This window comes from Nanorana parkeri, unplaced genomic scaffold, assembly GCF_000935625.1.
Source record: "Nanorana parkeri isolate BGI_ZX_2015 unplaced genomic scaffold, ASM93562v1 scaffold121, whole genome shotgun sequence".
Lineage (NCBI taxonomy): Eukaryota > Metazoa > Chordata > Amphibia > Anura > Dicroglossidae > Nanorana > Nanorana parkeri.
The window spans coordinates 1,076,455-1,096,027 of NW_017306389.1; the positions used below are offsets into that span (position 1 = coordinate 1,076,455).

Sequence of the window (19,573 nt, forward strand, 5' to 3'; positions counted from 1 at the left end):
TCAGGTTTTTACTAGTATGAGGGATTTTTTTAGAGAGGTTTTTCCTCCCTTTCTGCCATGTTGACAATGTTTTAGTAGACAGGAAGTGAAGAAATATCTGCAATAAAGATAGAAATACAAACAGTGGTTCTGGCCTTCTACTCTGTTAGAAAAACATTTTATTTCTATGTTGCTGTTGGAGAGTTCTCTTCAGTTACTGTAAGGGAAAGTCAGTAGGATATCAAGTGAGGGGAAATTTCTCTAACTGAGCCCCTGAAAGCAATACAAAAAACTGACAGAGTTTGTAACCCTTCCCTACTGTATCCAAAACAAAACAACACTTTTGGCGTGGCATAAACTTTAAATACTCTGAACTCCAGAAATCAGTATAAAAGTGGCAATGCCAGCACTGTTGGAAATCGGACAGAATTGTTTAATTGCTTTTATTGCTTTTTTTTTTTTTTTAGCATCTTATCAATAAATGGAAATAACATTGATGCTTTCCAGATGTTGGCCATCTACTCACTCACAAGGGAAGGAAATATACCCAAGGTTAGTGAATATTTTGATGCAGTAAAGAAACAGCGGATTAATCTTCTTAAGTCCAACATGTTTAGTTTTCATATACCCATATGACCCATAGGGGGGGATTTATCAAAATTGGAGCAGACAAATCTACAGCAGCTGTGTATGGCAACCAATCAGCATCCACCTTTCATTTTTAAAGCTTAACTGAACAAACTGAAGAGAGAAGCTGATTGGTTGCTATAGGCAACTGCTCCAGATTTTGTCTGCTCCAGCCTTGATAAATCCCCCTCACAGTCTTTTCCCGTATTCCCATGTGTAGATACAACCTGGACCTGGCATCTTTCTCGTACCATTACAATTGGTTGGCGGTCTTTACTCTGTCTACATCCTCTAGTACTAAACTAGGTCATTGTTGGGACCTAGTATCATTTCTGTATCGCGGCACTTGGTTGAGCCAGTATCTCCAGTGATTACATCCTATGAGGACAATTAGTAGGGGTTTGGCACAGAGAAGAAGATAGTCTGTTGCTTTAAATTACACTTTTACTTTAAAGCATAATGTATTCACATAATCTTTCTCTTCTCATATTCAAAAACCAAGGGGTTATTTCTCGATTAAGTAACTTGAAAGCTTAAGTCTGGGTCTGTGAACAGGTACCAATCACAGTGACTCCCGCTCGAATAATCCTTCAGTAATATAGTCACTTGCAGTGAACATTGAGCTTTGTAAAATTAAAATACAGAATCATACCCCAACTCCAGTAGCAAACCTGTATAGAGGAATATTCTTTCCTAATTAACCCCATATTACCCCTTAATATTGCCTAGTTACCCACTTCCTCCCATTCTGTCCTTAGCAAATGTTATTCCAGAAATATTTTTTTACTATAGTATGCAAATGTTTTAATACATTTTATTATTTTGGAAATGTGGGTACTGGATTTAACAAGACACACTTTATTTATTTTTAATGAAATCCATGAACCATTCATAGTGCCAACAACAGCATGAATAATAAATAAAAAGGGTAAATCTTTAAAAAAAATGTACTTTGTATCTACAGTAACATTAACTGGTTTAATACTTTGTTTAAAATGTATGCTTTTAAAATCCATACAGGCCAAAATAATAATTGGAAGGTAATATCACCAATAGAAAATCTTCCTTGTCCCCAAAAGCATTATACATATTAGTTTGGTATAAAAAAGAAATGAAAATGCAATTGTAAAATGAATAGGCTTATAGCTGATTGGTTAAAGCTGGTTGGTCCATAGGGGCTAAACAATCCTGGAGTTAAGTACAATGGGTGGAGCCTTGCAGAATGTTCCTTATGGCCAACCATGTATCTAGTTAGTGTGTAGCACAGATGTAACATAGAATAACTGAGCCATGTGTTATTCTAAGATAGTGTGAACATTAATGATTTTATGTCAACAAGTATGCTAATAATTTTTATGACACGGATCGCTTTAGGCTCTCCTCTACTTGAAAGACCTGATCAGCGCTCTGGAGATGATGGAACCCCGAAACCCAGTCCTTCATTTTCAGAAAATCTGTGTAATTTACAGCTTGGTAAGATGTGTTCTTTCAATGGAAACGTATGATATTTGAGACAAGGATTCATTTTCAGTGCTTAGTAAACCAAATAATTATAAAGTAAGACACAGGCATCTATATAGCACCAACAATTAATGCAGGACTTTACATATTGTAGTTCCACATCAATCCCTGCCCTCAAAGGAGCTTACAATATAAGGTCCCTATCACAAATGTACACATACACTATTTAGGGCCTATTTAGACAGGAGCCAAATAACCTACCAGCATGTCTCTGGAATGTGGGAGGAGACCAGAGAGAACCTGGAGTAAAACCACACAAGTACATGGAGAACATGCAAACACAAGGCAGATAATGTCCTGGCTGGGACCCCAGTGCTGCAATGCAGAGTTGCTAACAACTATTCCACGGTGCTGGCTAAAAGTGAAACTGTGCTCTGTCCATGCAGGGCAAAGCAACAAAGCTGCTTCAATGTCGGCCCCTACAGCATTACATACCCAGCATCCCTTCCATCCCCTGCTGCTCTGTATGGCTTCCGTGAGGGAAGTGATATACCTAATGTTTCCAGCGATGGAGGAGCAAATGACTCAGTCCCCTTCCTTCATTGCTGGTTCTAGGTGATTGGCCACGTAGACACCTAGCTCTGTTACAAGGGGGTAGGGAGAACGTTCTCTGCCCTGGGTGAGCTGTAAGTTGCACCATGGGGCTTGCATATGGCTTCTTCTATTCACTTCTGTTGACAATCAAAATAGGGGTTAAAGAAGAACTATGAGTTAAGGGATTTCCACTCATCCTCATAGTTAGAGCTGACCTGTGACAAAGAAGCTGTCACAGGTCGGCTCTATTGATCGGGAAGTGAGCGAACACATACCGTTGCTCGCTCACTTCCTGAGAATCTCCCTGCAGAGAGCGGTGACTGCTAGTCACCGCTCCCTGCTGGGATTCCCCCCTTCCCCTCTCCGATCTTCCAGCACTGAGTGGAGGAACGAATGGGGGGAGGGGGCGGGCACAGCTGGTTCTGCCTCTAGATAGGCAGAGCCAGCTGTCACTCATGCAGATGGGTGGATCCAGACAGGATTGTTGGGATCCGTCCCGGCTGCGGTGCTCTCAGTATATAGCGAGCAATAGCCCACTTGTATACTGAGTTTAGGGTCACCGGAGGACATATACTAACCTGCTCCCATGACACAAAAGAGAACTATGGGGAAAAACACTTACCCCTTAGTTCTCTTTTAAGTATAGGAAAGGGGGGGGCGGGTATAACCACTTTGCGCCCAGACAATTGTATATTTTCTGAAACCAGAGCCCCTTTAGAAAATAACAATTCTAGATGCATGCAAAGCATAGTTTCATGTTAGGCATATAAGGCATTTAAAATATGGAAGAATGACATGGTATACTGCAGTTTTTGTTTATCCGTAAAATTAGTTATAGATGTTGCAAATATTTTAGCAAGCTTTATCCCATAATTTTATGTTTCTCTGTTCTGTAGACATGAAGGCAGGCTACTTTAACGCAATTGTTGAAATCTTTCAGAATGACTGCATTTGTGAGATTTGGTCTTTTCTGTAATCGATTGACAGGATTGTCAATAATCAAGGACAGGATTTGTAACTCTGTTCAGCCACTCTTGTAATACACACAGCTCAACCATTTAGTATAGCCAGGCAGTATTGCATGTCAAACACAGGAAGGCAATCCCCGTTTTCATGAGCCCTTACAGCACCACAATCCCTACTTGCTCTTTACAATGCTGATGGTGGATGTGATTAATTTGTTGGCTTGAATAAGGTGTCAGTGTGGCCCCTCTAGTAAGCATGTGCCATCTGATTCATGTGCCATTCCTGGACACTGTAGCTAGTTATTCAGCATGGCCGCCCTCACATTGAAATTACTATTTAATTGTGACATTTATTTAGACACTAACAGGAACACTTGTTAATTCATTGTCAGTGAATTGCTTGATTGTTCAAACACTCTTTTCCTGGGGTGGGCTTCCTCTAAAAGTATCATTTCCTCTACAGTGTGGAAGGAACAGGTCCATCCTACAAGAGATATCTGGGTTTTGTGAGCGCACCTACAAAATATCTCAACATGCCGAGCTTGCTGCAGATCTGGGCAAACTGCACATGTATCAAGGCAATGTATCTGAAGCTGCCAACTGGTATTCCACTGCCATGAACCTTGATGCAAACCATGTAGAAGCTCTTACAGGTGTGTAACTGTATATTATTATAACTGACTCAATATAGTAAAAGCAATCGTAATTTGTCATAATGACTGTTACTTTTAGACGAGAGCCAGAATAACAGTCAGAAAATAAAGGACTGTTAAGGTTACAGTTTAGTGAAATGTGCCTACAATGTGTTGTGTTGACAATTTAAAGTGACATTAAAGGCAAAAAAATGTTTCCCTCACCCCATGTTAATGTCAGCACTTACCTTAAATTATGTCTCTTTTTCCGATCTTCCTCTTCTTTCCTGATGTTTTCAGCCTTCTCTCCAGCGGTGCGGCGTCTCTCCAATCCAGAGCTGACTGCTCTGTTCCTCCGATCCAGCGGTGTCTGCAGGCAGGTGCGAGAGTGAGAGAAACACAGAGGCAGCCATTGCTGACCTCATACTGAAACTTCTAGTCACCTGACTGTCATAGTGATATGATGGCTTTGATACTTTCCAAGTCACTGATCTGGAACTAGCAACAAGGGGAATTCAGAACTCCTGATCTGCATATTTGTTCTGGGCAAGTGACTTCAGAAGTATCAAAGCCAGACCAGCACGATAGCCAGGCAACTAGCATTTTAGTAAAGGTAAGGAGTGTCAGCCTATTTATTTCTCTCCAGATAGGTTTCCTTCTTCAGCAAAGCAGCATGTAGAACGGTGACAGTCCAGTGTGTAAGGCATGTGTTGTTTTATAAGGGTGAGCGACAGGAACATTTGTATGCAGTGTATTACATTGTCAATAAGATAACATGTTGGGCAGTTTGATAATTTGCTTATGAGCACGTCTGCAAAGTCAACCAATAAACTGTAGCACACTGTCCGTATGTGATAATTGATAATCGCAAATCCAGCGAGAGGAAAACAAGGGAGCTAATATAAAGGAGTAGAGAGTAAGGAAGATGATGCAGGAGAGAGAAGGTTGTAAAAAAAAGTATACCTGCCTGCCACCAAGGGAGAAATCCCACAAAAGTTGTATGTACATCTTTCCTTCTAAGGATTTCTAGGGAGATACAAACCCCGTCACCTACAATTTGAGGTGTTACTTTAGGTAAGCAGGACCCATATTCTTTTTCTATATATTCTAGGCATTATATGGTGTCAGATACTTCAAAACAACCTGGAAGATGCAGAACAGCAGCTTGACTTCATGCGTGAGGTGCAGCAATCACTGGGAAGATCAAAGGTGAATAAACATCCATATCACGGCCCACTTTTTGTTTCACAAGGGCTTTTCAATAGTAAATAATGACAGCAAATTGGCCACAAAGGAGTAGAGACCATAGTGTTGCAATGCAGATTTTGCCTTAGTATACATGGGCTTCAGATTTAGTAACTGGCCAAATACAGCATGCTCTCATGTGCTTGCTGGGGAAAAGACTTACATCTGAGATCTGTCAAGATCTGTTTGAGGTCAGTTTGCAACACGTTTGAGTTGCAGTAACATGGACTTATATGGAGGAATAAAAGCAAAGCAACACAATGCATGTCAGAAGCAGCTATAAACGCAAATATGCCAAGGCTTCATATCATCCAAATTGAAATGTAAGCACTGTATTCCTGAAAACTGAAGCTGAATCCACCCGAAATGCAGCATGCTGGACTTAATTACTGGGTCCTAGAACATATTGGTAGGAAGAGATGATGTCCATGCATTTTGCTTGTGCTGTAAAAATGCACAACAACGTACCTGCTGGAGTTCAGGAACCTGGTGGTATACATATGTACTTATGTTAGTCTTCAGATTAATTTCTTTCTCCCTGTGGAGACCTTTGGATCATACAACTAGGCTCTACATGGAGCCTTCTCTGCAAATCTAGGATAAGCCCAGCCTACTTCCAGTGCTAACCCTAACCACTGTTATTCAACTATCGAATGCCAGAGACGCTACTTCCAACTAAAGTTCTAGCACTTGACAGTTGATTGATAGGAGTCAGGGTTTAGTGCTATGTGGATGTGGGGCTAAATCTCATAGGCCCGTGTACAAAGCTGGTGTGGGATCCAAGTGGCTCCACATGGAAACAGGAAAGGAAGACTAAAACAAGAGCTTGTAAAGCCTAACATAGGTACTTGTGGGCATGATCTAAACTTTAACACATATATGTTTTCTTATAAATGTTTTTGTTTATTTTAATAACTAGAGCGATAGCAGCAGGTAGAATGTGCTAGGTAGACTCTGCATTACAGAACATACATTCGCTAAGCAGCTCTAGCACAACCCAACACACATGAAGACTTACTCACAGAACTGTGTTAGCCATGTTCTTACACTTTTATTTATACCAATTCTTTAACCCAGTGACTGTTGCAGATGCATTTTGTACACTTGAAGTGAATCTCTGATGGAAGAATTATATGTGTTGCAATTGTACCTTTTCTTCTAAAAATGAAAGGTACCTGCACCTGGCTCTTGTGCTAACCCTTTGGCTTTAATACTGTGAGTTTCTGGCCTGGGAGAAGTATGCAGCTCTGCATATTTGTTCTGGGTTAGCAATTCAAAGTATTAAAGTAGATGAGTTAGCATGACAGGTAGGTAGCATTTTCAGATGGAGAGGCTAGTAAGGTGGCTTCCATGTTTCTCTTATGACAGGTTTCCTTTAAACTGCTGATCTAAGCATTTAACATTTGATGGGAATATTGACAGCTTTGATGGCTTCTGTTATATGTTCTACTGTGTTTCCCCGAAAATAAGACACTGTCTTATATATTTTTTGGCTCGAAAAAAACACACTAGGTCTTATTTTGGGGGTAGGTCTTATTTTTTTTTTTTTTTTTTTATGTAGAACAATCCAAAGTTAATGCAAATCCTAATTAAATAATCCAAAATGTCAAAGTTAAGAACAGGGTGATCAGGGCAATCAGGGGTGCCACACCTTTCCAAGAGCAATTTGGTAACCAGAATGAGTGAAGTGCGCTTTCACTATGGATTCCTCACAGGCGGAGTGCATTTGGTATCACTCCACCTGTGACAGGAGCCGGCGCTATAGAGGGAACATTGGCTTATGCGGCTCTGCTCCTTGCGCTGCCGCCTCGCTTCCTCTAGTGCTGGCTTCGTTGGCATCGCTGATTCTCTCTCGAGGCTCTTCAAGTTCCCCCTTATGCCACCACCGGCCCTGGTAATGGTCACAACTAGGTCTTATTTTTGGGGAAGGTCTTATATTTTAGCAATTCCCAAAAATGGTACCAGGTCTTAATTTCAGGGTAGGTCTTATTTTCGTAGAAACAAGGTATATATGGCCTGTCTGTATATATTTGTATACATTGTGCTTGTGTTTTGCAGGAGTTATGCTATGTGGAAGCCCTTCTTGCATCTAAGAAGGAGAAAGATGAGAAGATTATACTAGACCATCTGAAAGAATCAGTGGACATGCACTTTGCTGCATTAAACAATCTTCCCCTAGGGGTAGAATATTTAGAAAAACTGGACCCCACCTTTATTGTTGACATTGTGAAAGAGTATTTGGAATTTTGTCCAAAGCAGGTAAAAAGTTGTTTTTACAGATTTTTGTCTAGTTCTAATTAATCCCTACTCTCCACATCCTACTTTCTAATCTTAAAGCGTATATCAGGGCTAAATAAAAAAGAAATATGCAGTATACGGTATCTCTGCTTGAATTTTCCCAAGTGTTATTCCCTCAAAGGCTGTACAAGTACAGAAAAATACCTGTGAATCCTGGCAGAAATGCACTTCACTACTAATTTCTTCTTGTGGGCTGACGGCACTGTGACTTTACTGAACTGAAATTTCGAGGAATGGTGTCAGCTCTGCCCAGTTGTTTTTTTTGTTGAACTACAGAATACCTTACCCTCTTCTTATCTTTACAATACAGGGGAAGCTGTTTTGTGAGTATTTGAACCCAAACAATATATACAAACAAGATGTTTAAAAGATCCACATACTTTGAAATTATTGATCTTTTGAATGTATTAAAAAAGAAAACATTGAAAAGACTATACATTCCCTTTAAAATAACACTACATTTTAAGGACAACTTTAGCATCTCCAGTGGTCCATGAGAGTGTGGCTTACCTTTTAGGAATGAATGGGGCCGCAGTGCATAGGCACTATGAAGAGGACGTTTTCACTGGAAAGGTTGAGTGACACTAGGCAGGGCCACACAGCTAAGACTGCTGGATTGAGGAGGAAGGTAAGTATTTTTCCAGGTGGGGAGCACTCAGCAGAGTGGGGGGAATTTATTAAAGGACAATGTACCAAAGGTATAGTGCATTCAATTGTATGAAATAATTCCATATAATATTTCCAACTATGTCAGAGTACTTTCACAAGCACAGAATGTTAAACAAATTAATATTATCAACTCAAATAACGTGCCCACTGTATATACCGTATACTCTGCCTTTCATTTTAAATATCTTTTATATTCAAAAATTCCTCGATTGTGTATATTTTATATCTGTGATTGTTACCAACAGTTTTTTTTTAATATATGCGTTTATGAAAACTGTGGAATATCTTGTGTCCATTTTTAAGTACCGTTTGCCAAAGAATAACTGTACCATTGTCTGTTTTGCTGCAGCCGGCGTCCCCAGGGCAAACCATATCACCTCTACTAGAAAAGGCTGCAACCATTCTGTCCCCTGTAATTGCAGTAGCCCCATGTCTACCACAGCCTCTCTATTTCAAGTCACAGGTCGCTTACTTGGCAGGTACGTCACTTTATTCTTCCTAAAAGGGGGTCATAGACATGCAAGAGTAGTCATTTGGGCAGTCCTTTAAACATTCGGTTTACCGACTGCCCATATTTAAAATGAAAGTCCAGTCAAAACTTTTCTTTTTGTTGGATACAGCGAGCAAGGATTAGAACCTCTATTGAGTTTTTATTGCTAAATGAAATTAGTAGCAGTAGAAACCCTACAGGTGTTCTAACCCTTCCCCACTCCATCCAAAACAAAAAAAAAACATGTCTGGACATATAATTTAACTGACTGAAAAAAGGGAAGTGGCAGGGTGGACAGTTCTGAGACCTTGTAAAACAGCACCCTTCCAGTGTGCTTGTTTCTAAATGTTTCTTTTGTTAATTGCCGTTCTTTAAAAAGCAATCCCCCTTGGGTGATCAATGTACATTGGAAGGGTTTTAACCTATTTTGTGGTAAATTCCTATCTGTTTCTAGTCTGAAGAAAATGCTTTTTGTTTCAGCATGTGCTCGGCAAACTGATCCCTGAATGGGAGGGTCTGTGTTCATTATAACCCATCTGGTGGACTTTCTGTTTTGTAATGAGGACAGTTGCTGTGTCGGCATCCCTTTAGAAGTAGTTAACCCCTAGGGGGTATTGCACCAAATATTAAATTCCTATTGCAAGGAATGCTTGAAATTTTACTTCTATCTTAGTGGAAAATTCTGAGAAAATCTATGAACCAAGCACAGAAGCAGGAAGTGACATTTCTGGGGGCATTCTGTACACCAGCTGCTGCAATTTTAAATGCACAACATATTTGTAGATGATGGCACACTTGCCTACCAATGTGCCACGCTGCAACCACCGCAGTGTCTCTTGTGGCTCCTTTGATGGCATCTTTGCTCGATCTTCTTCTGGGTTTGGCCTATTCTTCCATCTCAATTGGCTAGCCTGGGGTGACATAATCCCTGCACAGGAGTTCATTCATCCCGGCGCTCTGAAAACCTGCCTGCCAGAAATGTTTGTAAAAGTTGACTTTAGTTCCATTTTTAATAGCATTTCCCTTTCCTGTTTGTTGCACTGTTTTCCATATTTGTTGAAGATATGTTTACATTTATTGCAGAAATATCATTTTATCATTTCCAATTGCAGGTAATTTTGATGGAGCACAAGGAACCTTACAGCGCTGTATAGAGCTGAATCCTGAGTGGGCTGATGCTCACCTTCTTATGGCCCTGATTTACCTGTCACAGGAACAGTATTCTGAGTGTTCACTGTCTCTAGAGACTGGGGTCAGCCATAACTTTCAGGTGAATGTTTATCACAAGGGAATGTGAATATTATACTTGCCAACAGTCCAAACAGTGGACACAGATAATGATATAATTAGAAAAATTAAAATCGGGGCATTGTTGTAGATTGGGGCAGAGCCAAAGTTGTGCCGGAATCTCCAGGATAGGCCAAATATAGCGGGAACACATACTGATATAATTGGGAAAATTAGGATTATCAGGCAATGGTTGGCGATTGGGGCAGAGCCAAACATATCCAAGATGGTTTGCATGGTTTTCCATAAACATGCTCAACAAGTGCAATGCTTGTCATAGCTAAACGCTGCTTAATTGTTCATGCCATGGTGTCTCTACTTGTGATCCAATCCAATCCTTAAGATACTATTGATGAGTTTTCTGGATTCCCTGTCAAGTGAAATTTAGTAAAATAGTTTCAAGTAAATTATGGTGGGCTGCTGTTGCTGGCTGCAAAATGCTAATTGCCCTGCCGTTATACTGGCTATAAGAAGTCACTCACCAGGGACAAGTATGCATGCATATTTGTTTAGTTACGTAAATATGAAATATTGCATTTTTTTGAGCCAGCAGATAGGGCTCTAGGCTGCTTTTACAACTAACCTGCCTGAAAGGAGTTGATTCCATCTGTGCTGTTGGATTAGCCAAGCTTTGTTGCTTTGGGAATCCTTTTTCATGCATTTTGCATTTATTTGGTAAACATAGCTCATATACATACTGTAAAACCAGATATAAAACAATAAAAAAGTAACATAAAAATTATATTTATAATATTATAAATATTAATAAATATTAATAAATAACATATCATAAATAAATAAATAACATATCAAGTCTGTTATGCTCACCATAATTTATTTTGATCATCATGTTTCCTTTTTTTCTGATTTAGGTGCGAGAACATCCTCTTTATCATTTAATTAAGGCTAAGGTTTTAGAGAAAACAGGGAACCGGGAAGAAGCTATACAGATGCTAAGAATGGCCATGAGCCTCCCTGAGATGAAGAGAGCACCAGCTGCAAGAAGTAAAACAGGAAGCCTTAGTATAACTGACCGTGTATCTATCTACCTGGAGCTGGCCAAACTTCTACATCTAAATGGAGAGCAGGTATAGCATGAACTGAGGCGACTTATGATTACACTACGAGCCTTTGTTTTGTTTTTTTGCACTACTGAGAGTGAATGGAATTGAAAGAGCTTTGTGTATTCTGCATACACGGCTCTGTAAATTTGTCTTTAGTACTACAGTAGTGCTCTGTACTAGGCTGCAGGGGCATTGAAAGAAAAAATCTGCTCCTGTCTTGACTCACTCATACAAACACAACTTCACCAATTACAATGGTGGGCTACGGAACTTAGGCAGGTCATATAGGGCTGAGCCCCCCAGAATGTTTGATTGTTGCAGGGTATGGTGGTGGGCCCTCCTAACTTGCTGGACTTTGGGCAACTTTCCCCATTTATACTATGGTTAAAACAGCCTTGATGGTGATTCACTTCCCTGATGGAATCTCAGTAATGTATAATGTACATTTCAATGGCTGGTGTGTCTAGCTCAGAGAATGACCTCTTCATTATGGCTGGCTGGGAGTGGATCGAGACACACACTACTGCAAATAAACCCCACCGCTGAAGTTTACAGCAGATACAAGAAGCCAGTGAGCTTTACAATCAGCTAGCATTTACATTTATAATGGACCTTTTTTTCTGACCTGATTACTCAATCATGTGATTTTTTTTTTAGCATGAAGCTACAAAGATAATACAAGATGCTGTCAATGCATTTTGTGGAACTTCAGAAGAAATACGAATTATTGTGGCTAATGCAGACATGACCCTCAATAAAGGCGATGCAGAGTTAGCGCTGAACATGCTGAGAGACGTCACACCGAACCAGCCATACTACATTGAGGTCAAGCAAAAGATGGCAGAAATCTACCTCAGAAATCGAAAGGATACAAAATTATACATTGGTTGCTACAGGTATGTTTCTAGGAACAGGGACTTTAAGAAATCAGATAGTGTTTAGTACTTTGGCATTTTTGCTAAAACAAATATGTCAGCATGCCAACACAACATAAACTTAAAATGCCTGTCCACTCAAGCAAATCATTTCATTTATATGTGGAGTCTGGTAAGCTGAGTCACCACTCAGAAATCATCTCGTCCTAGTCTGACTTAAAGCTGAACGCCAGGTATAAATTATTATGTATACTTACAAATGGCCCAGCTTGGGCCAGTGTAAGTGTACATATGTCATCACTGATCACCTGCTGGGGGATCCTTAAAAGCCAGAGCTACTACAGTGCTGGCCTTGTTACTACAAAGCATTCTTTGACTGGACGAGGGATAGATTGTGATGTTACTTCCCCCTCGTCAAATCCAAGAACTCCTTGTATGCATTGATAAAAATTCTAGGCGTTCCCTGAGTGCCCTCTGTGCCGAGTGAGCAACTTTCCCCTGTGTCGTTTAGAGCAGAGGGGAAGCTGCAAAACTCAGCACCATCACAGGACTCGGAAGATTGCGGCCAGCACTGCAGTAGCTCCGGCTATTACAGTGCTTTACAGGATCCCGAGTGGCCGATATGCATACTTAGATTGGGCCAAGCAGGAGCAATGTAAGTATGCACAATAATTTATACCTGGAGTGTTGCTCTAAAAATAATTCTGGTTTGTTGCTATGGGTTACTGTATTTAAGAATTCTTTATTAAACATGGGTTTTAATTTGTCCGAAATTGTGGTGAATCTGACTTCCTGTAAACATTTAAAGCCCCACCTACATGGTCTGAAAGGAAAGTGTCGCCCACAGTGAGATTTTTGTTTTCTGACTTGCACTACAAAAATGACATCTGATTGTTGCTAAGGGCAACACCCTTTCCACTTATAGATCATTTTTGCTAACTGTTGTATAAACAAATTGTTAATTTCCTTCCAACAGAGAGCTGAGCGAGAAACTGCCTGGCCCACAGACAAGTCTTCTTCTGGGAGATGCCTACATGAACATTCAGGAGGTATCTTCTGCCCTATCCTCCAGGGCTGTATTGCACTGCCCAATGTTACCAGTTTAGCGTGTTTTCCAGCAATGGGAATAGGGGTGTAATCATGCTGATTTGTTGACCAATGAGCAGGACGATGACAGCAGCTGCAAAGAGAGATGATGACGGTGTCAATGTTCTGGCTGTACAGTGTAGTAGGGGTTTGTCAATCGTAAGACTGGCCTTACAGCATTACAAATAATGCATCAGATTAAATATCTATCTATCTATCTATCTATCTATCTATCTATCTATCTATCTATCCTATCTATCTATCTATTTATCTCTCTATCTACAGTATTTAGACTGCATGTATAATTGTTTGCTTTGGAATTACAATGGTGAGGTTTTTATCATATTATGAAGCAATTTTTGACATTATTGTGTGTTCTGCAAATGTGACTGATTTGAGCTTCACTTCAAATATCTGCATAGTGTGATCAGCACAACTGGAATATCCAGACCCAACATATTTCCACCTTCATAACAAAGAAACATTTGGCCAGGTTAGTCTAAGAAAGCATATTGGCTGAGCAGATCAAATAAATCGCCTAGTTTGAGTCTGTGTTACCTGTGAAATAAATTACGCTTTGAAATACTTAAACTCCAGTCAAAACCTCTTTTTTAACTTTTTGGATAGAGTGGGGGGCATTTTAGACCTCTGTCAGACTTCTGTTGTTATCTGTATCCCTATGATGGGGAGATTTCCCCTCTTATGGCTATGCGATTACAAAGGAAGTGAAGGATATCTTCCCAGTGGGGGCCCAGACTGCACACCCAACTCTACAGAACATAAGTGCTTTTCTTGTTGTCCATGTCCTGGTAGTCACACCGAAAATTAGTGGAAATGTCTTGCATATGATCACCTTAAAAAAGAAAGAAAGATGATTTATGATGTAAGCTGAATACTTTTTCTATTTATAGTCTTCTAGATGTGATGATTGTGTGTTTCTTGTATCAGCCAGAGAAAGCCTTAGAGGTCTATGATCAAGCACAAAGAAAGAAGCCAAAGGATGCAACACTGGCAAGCAGGGTTGGACTGTCTCTAATGAAAACCCATCAGTATAAAAAGGTTGTAGTGGATTTCATTGATTCTTTATTTTTATGCCATCTGCACATTCTGAACATCAGGATGTTAATAGGCTTTACAAGCAAAGTTTGAGGGACATCCTAAAACATTTAATGTGAGAATGGCTTAATGTAGCTTAATGTACCATAATGTACCTAAACCTCAATCAATTGCCTTGAAACTGTGCGCAACCCAAGTTCTCAGCTTCTCAAACCTATCCTGGATGTTTCATGGATTTTGGTTACCCACAAGGCAAATGAGTGACATTAATCTTGTTTTTTGGGAGCTTAATGTGGCTTAATGTACAAAAAACAACCTAAATGTTCACCAATGTCCACCAAACGTTACGCATTACAAGATGCTATCTACGCCAACATATTCTGAAGATTTTGGGTCATTTGATAAAACATACCAAAAGTTATTCTCATTAAACTGTTTTATTGCAATCCTAAAACATTTAGCTTAATGTAAAAAGAGCTTAATGTACCATAATGTATCTAAACCTCAATCAATTGCCTTGAAACTTTGCATCATCCAAGTTCTCATCTTATTGAGTGACGTTAGGCTTGTGTAGCCCCTACTACCTTTTGTGCAGTGGCTATTAGCAATTTAAAGGGTTATAAAGGATAGCTGGCACAATGATAAAATATAAAATCCCTGACAGGGACATGGGGATCCTGTTATACACTGTAGTAAATGCGGTACATTCCAGATTCACTGTGATCTGTATGATTGAACCTATTGAAGAACATTCGACCAGAAGGGAAAATACACTAAGTACATCTGTTTTTGCCCCATTCTTACAACAGCAGGTTAACTCAAACAGAACTGATGTAGCTGCAGCTTTGCGAAGTTCCTCAGTAATATAGTGACTGTCCCCGTAGAGATAACATCTTTCTGTATCCCTCTGTATATTAATATTGGGCTTTGTAACCTGCCATAACAATGGCCATATTTATGAGGAATAAATGTTGCTATTTTTTAGAAACTTTTATATGTTTTTATATGTGGAATTTCAGTGTATTCAGGGGGTTCTATGTACAGACTCTTAGGCCTGGTTCACACCTGGGCGTTTTACAGCGCGTTCCTACGCGCTGTAAAACGCTTAACATGTGAAAACCAATGATTGCCTATGGGCATGGTTACCACCTGGGCATTTTACAGCGTGTAGGAACGCGCTGCAAAACGCCCTACACCTAAAGAAGTACAGGAGCTTCCTTGGGGCGTATAGCCCTCGGAAACGCACGTTTTTTTTTTACCGCGAATCTCTGTAAAAACGCACGGCACGAAACGCGCGGCAAACGCGCATATTCGGTACGCCTAGGTGTGAACCCAGCCTTACTCACTGCAAGCTATGTTACCGTATGTACCCTGTGCTTTGTATGGTTGTGTGTGGAGTGGGTGATTTCCTGGTTTACACTATACAAGATTTTTTTCCTTTAGTCTACAGTCCTTTAAATTCATAGTGTATGTAGGTTTGTACATTAGAAAACATATTGTTGAAGTGCAAGATATACCTCCATTCCACCTTCAGTACGGTCTGATATTATGAGGGTGTGGACCTCTACCTCCATCCCGCAGTTCTCCATTCTCCTGTGACATTTTCATTGAGTGTGATAGTCATCTCACCTTTATCTTATTTCTAGGCAGTAAATTACTATGAAGCAGCTCTGAAGATGAGTGCAGAGGAGTTTCTGTGCTGTGATCTTGCTGACCTTTTTCTTAAACTGAAGAACTATAACAAAGCAGAACATCTTCTGAGACATGCTTTAAATCACGAGCCTGGTATGTTCACCTTTACATGATGGGATTTAGTAGAACAAAATATTTTTACTATAGTTTGTGAACACATTTGATTTTTGGGGAAATACATACATATCCAGTATATAAACATGAATTATTGTTAATTATACCAAATAGTCTGTCGAGTTCCCAATATTAATTATTATTGACTCTATTGTGTGGCATATCCCATTTGTCCTGCTTGGGTTGGGAACTATGAGACACTGGTAAGTGAAAGACAAGGTGTTTGGTTAGTTGGGCTGGTCTTGCGGTCATCTTTATTAACAGCACTTGCACACATCCAGCTCCCCATCCTTCATTTTTTTCCACAAATTATACAAAACATGGAGCCAGTACATTGTGCCTTTTGTGATTCCAACCAAATGAACAGCAAAGTCAGACGTTGACTCCATATTCTGTAATCATCAGGAAAAGGTCATTATCTCTGTCAAGTAATTGCTGTCTGTATTTGCATTCAGAGATTTCCCCTTGCTTCTGGTTGTGTCACTGGGACAAGAAGCAGGGAGAGTTTCCTCCCTGACAACAATAAAAGCAAAGCAAATTGTTGGCGCTATATAAATCCATAATAATAATAATAATTGGCAAAAATATCTTTACCTCCTGTTGAATTATCAGTTAGATGTTCTTCTTTACCCCCCTCTATGCAAAAATAAAGTGGGGAATTTAACAGAACTGGAGCAGACAAAATCTGGAGTAGTTGTGCATGGTAACCAATCAGCTTCTCTCTTCAGTTTGGTCAGTTAGATTTGAAAATGAAAGAGAGAAGCTGATTGGTTCCCATGCACAGCTGCTCAGGATTTTGTTTGCTCAAGATGCTGTTCGGCTATTCACTTCAGCCTCGTACGGCTGAAGCCGCTCAGCCGCCTTCGGCTGCTGTACGGGCTATAGCATATAGCCCGTACAGCAGCCCTTTGGTTGGACTGAACCGAAGGGCTCCATCGACCGATGAGAGCCAAAGGATCAGCCGAAGCTATGGCTGGATCCTTTAACTCCTTCGTGAATAACCCCCTTAGTTATAGGTGCATCTGCACTTACAGTTTTCTCTTAGTCCCCCTACAACTACGTTAAGTGGTATTTTTATATTTGCCAGGAGCCAAGCTTTAAACCAGTAAAGTGTGCTAAACCTACGAGGACATATTTAGTTATGAATAGATAGCGTAAGTAGAGTAATAGTCCACTGTCAGCAGCAGAAATGCTAACACACTGTTTCTGTTTTCTTTCAGTTTCTGATTTGCCTTCAATGTGTAATGATGTGAAGTTTCTCATTTTACTTGGCCGTACATATAAAAACTATAAAACAGAAGACTTGGTTGACACTTTAAACAAGGTAAGATAGCCACCAGTGTTCTGAAGTCTATACAGAAAAATGATGTATTTAAAGCTATTACATCATAATCTTTTGGCATTCCATGTAGTTTTGAATGTATTATAACCAATAACTTAAAGGAAAACTTCACTTTTAGTGAAATTGTCATTGAAATGTTCCCCCAGCCCCATAGCTGAGAGCCACCTACCAAAACACTTTCCTTTAGCCCTCATTCACACCCTGCGTTTTATAGAGCTTTTTCTGCTCGAGCCTCCCCAAAAAAAACATTCATTTTTTTGGCCATGTTCACATCTGAACATTGTTTTGTTGCTTGTAGCACAACACATGACACTTGAAGAAAGTACGTGTGCTTGTTTTTGGCAGATTCTGCGCTGCTTGGTCCTTTAGACTTAGACAATAGAAACGCGCAAAAATGTGTCTTTCCACATTTGTACGCACATAAAACACGCATTTGTCAATTCACATCTATGTGTCACGATCTGCTCGCTTGCAAAATCGCGGGACTGTATGTACACGTGTCTTACTTGTGTAAAAACATGCAAAACACGCGCTACACAAAATGGGCCTTTCTACGCACGGAGACGTTGTCGCTCAGGTGTGAATGTGCGCTGAGCCCCGCTCCATCCAGATCCTACTCATGGCAGCTCCCAGCCATCCAGAGGAACATGGCTTCACCCAAAAGAATAAATGGAGCTGTGCGTACATACAGTAGGAGCTGGACACAATTGGGACTTCCTTCTACAGTAGCTGCACAGTGAAGGATTTGTAAACAAGGCTGGAGGTAAGTATTTAGGTAAGTATCTCACAGTCAGAGGGGCAGGGGAACACCTAAAGGACAACTTAATTAAAACACAGTTAACACAAGCTGCAATATTACACTGCCAGAATCCAGAATAAATGCTGTCATGTTCACATATGTGTTGCAGACACAAGCTCTAAAATGTGTACAAAACAGCCCCATTAACTTTTATGGTGTGCAGATCTGACATACATATGCAGTACAGGTTGGTGCTGTTCTAGTGGCAGGGCAATACTGCATAGAGGTGTTCATCTGTGCTCTCCAAAGTGCAGTATAGTGTGAACCTGTACTCTTTGTCTATGGCGGCCCTGTTCATTAGGCGTTGCTCCACATAACTTTGATGAGCTTATTGATTTCTCTGAATGAGCCCTTATATGACTGACTCTGTGGAACTTTTTAACAGGCCACTTATGATATACTGTACAAACTTGAGCTACATAACAGTCGTATTACTGGATTTCATTTCAGGCACTGGATATTCAAATGAGGATATTAAAGCGAGTCCCTTTTGAACAGCCAGATATGGTCACAACACAGTTACAAACGGCTTCTAATATCTGTGTACAACTTGCTGAACATTACTTAAGGGAGAAGGATTACACAAATGCACTAAAATATTTCAAAGACGCAATTTCATACCACGACACAGACAATAAAGTAAGTAATTCACATTATCCACCCAGAGAATCGTATATATCTCTTTCTGTCCTCCAAATTCTTGCAGTAGGGAAGCTGCGGCGTATATAACTGCATAGACTCAGAAGAGGTATAAGAGGGACTTTAAACTGCACCCCCCTACAATATTAAAAATTTGGTTAGATTTCCGCTATAAAGGACCAGAAAAAAATTAAAAAAAACAAGCTGACTTGTATAAAAGAGCTATGGATGTACAGCATTTGTAACATTTCATTAACAGAAGTAAAGGCCTGTGTTGGCGGTCTCTGGGCTTGTGTCAAGGACATCATGTTGACCTCAGTTTAAGACGCTCCTGAGATCATTCTGAATTAATTGACAGGTGCATTTGACTTGCAGTTGATCATTATTAAAAAGAAGTTTGAGAGTTTAATACGACTTTAAGCAAGTTTTGTATTGCCATAGATTTTTATGAGAATGCAAAACCCCCTTGAAGTGGACAAAAGCCCGTCGGCAGGCGCCAAAAGATATTTTGTAAGGATGTAGCTGCTACTGTGGACTGTAATATTTTGCTTTGCACAGCAGATTTCTTGTCTAGTTATCCCTCTGAGTGTCTGTCTTTCTCTCCCTAGCCTGTAATGACTTTAGATGGAAACAACTAAGTTGAACTCTTCTGGACACAC

At 40.1% G+C, this 19,573-nt stretch overlaps 1 protein-coding gene across 1 annotated transcript in view; it reads left to right on the forward strand.

Moving 5' to 3' along the window:
* The window catches only part of TTC21A (tetratricopeptide repeat domain 21A), a 38,600-nt gene that overhangs the window by 6,978 nt on the left and 12,049 nt on the right, over positions 1 to 19,573 (forward strand). Inside the window, exons 7-20 of the mRNA XM_018553482.1 lie at positions 447 to 531; positions 1,981 to 2,079; positions 4,090 to 4,279; positions 5,370 to 5,467; positions 7,562 to 7,762; positions 8,820 to 8,949; positions 10,073 to 10,230; positions 11,120 to 11,335; positions 11,969 to 12,207; positions 13,163 to 13,235; positions 14,221 to 14,331; positions 15,975 to 16,113; positions 17,355 to 17,458; positions 18,726 to 18,914. Of these exons, the coding sequence (XP_018408984.1) occupies positions 447 to 531; positions 1,981 to 2,079; positions 4,090 to 4,279; positions 5,370 to 5,467; positions 7,562 to 7,762; positions 8,820 to 8,949; positions 10,073 to 10,230; positions 11,120 to 11,335; positions 11,969 to 12,207; positions 13,163 to 13,235; positions 14,221 to 14,331; positions 15,975 to 16,113; positions 17,355 to 17,458; positions 18,726 to 18,914 (2,032 nt within the window). The remainder of the gene's footprint in view (positions 1 to 446; positions 532 to 1,980; positions 2,080 to 4,089; positions 4,280 to 5,369; positions 5,468 to 7,561; positions 7,763 to 8,819; positions 8,950 to 10,072; positions 10,231 to 11,119; positions 11,336 to 11,968; positions 12,208 to 13,162; positions 13,236 to 14,220; positions 14,332 to 15,974; positions 16,114 to 17,354; positions 17,459 to 18,725; positions 18,915 to 19,573) is intronic.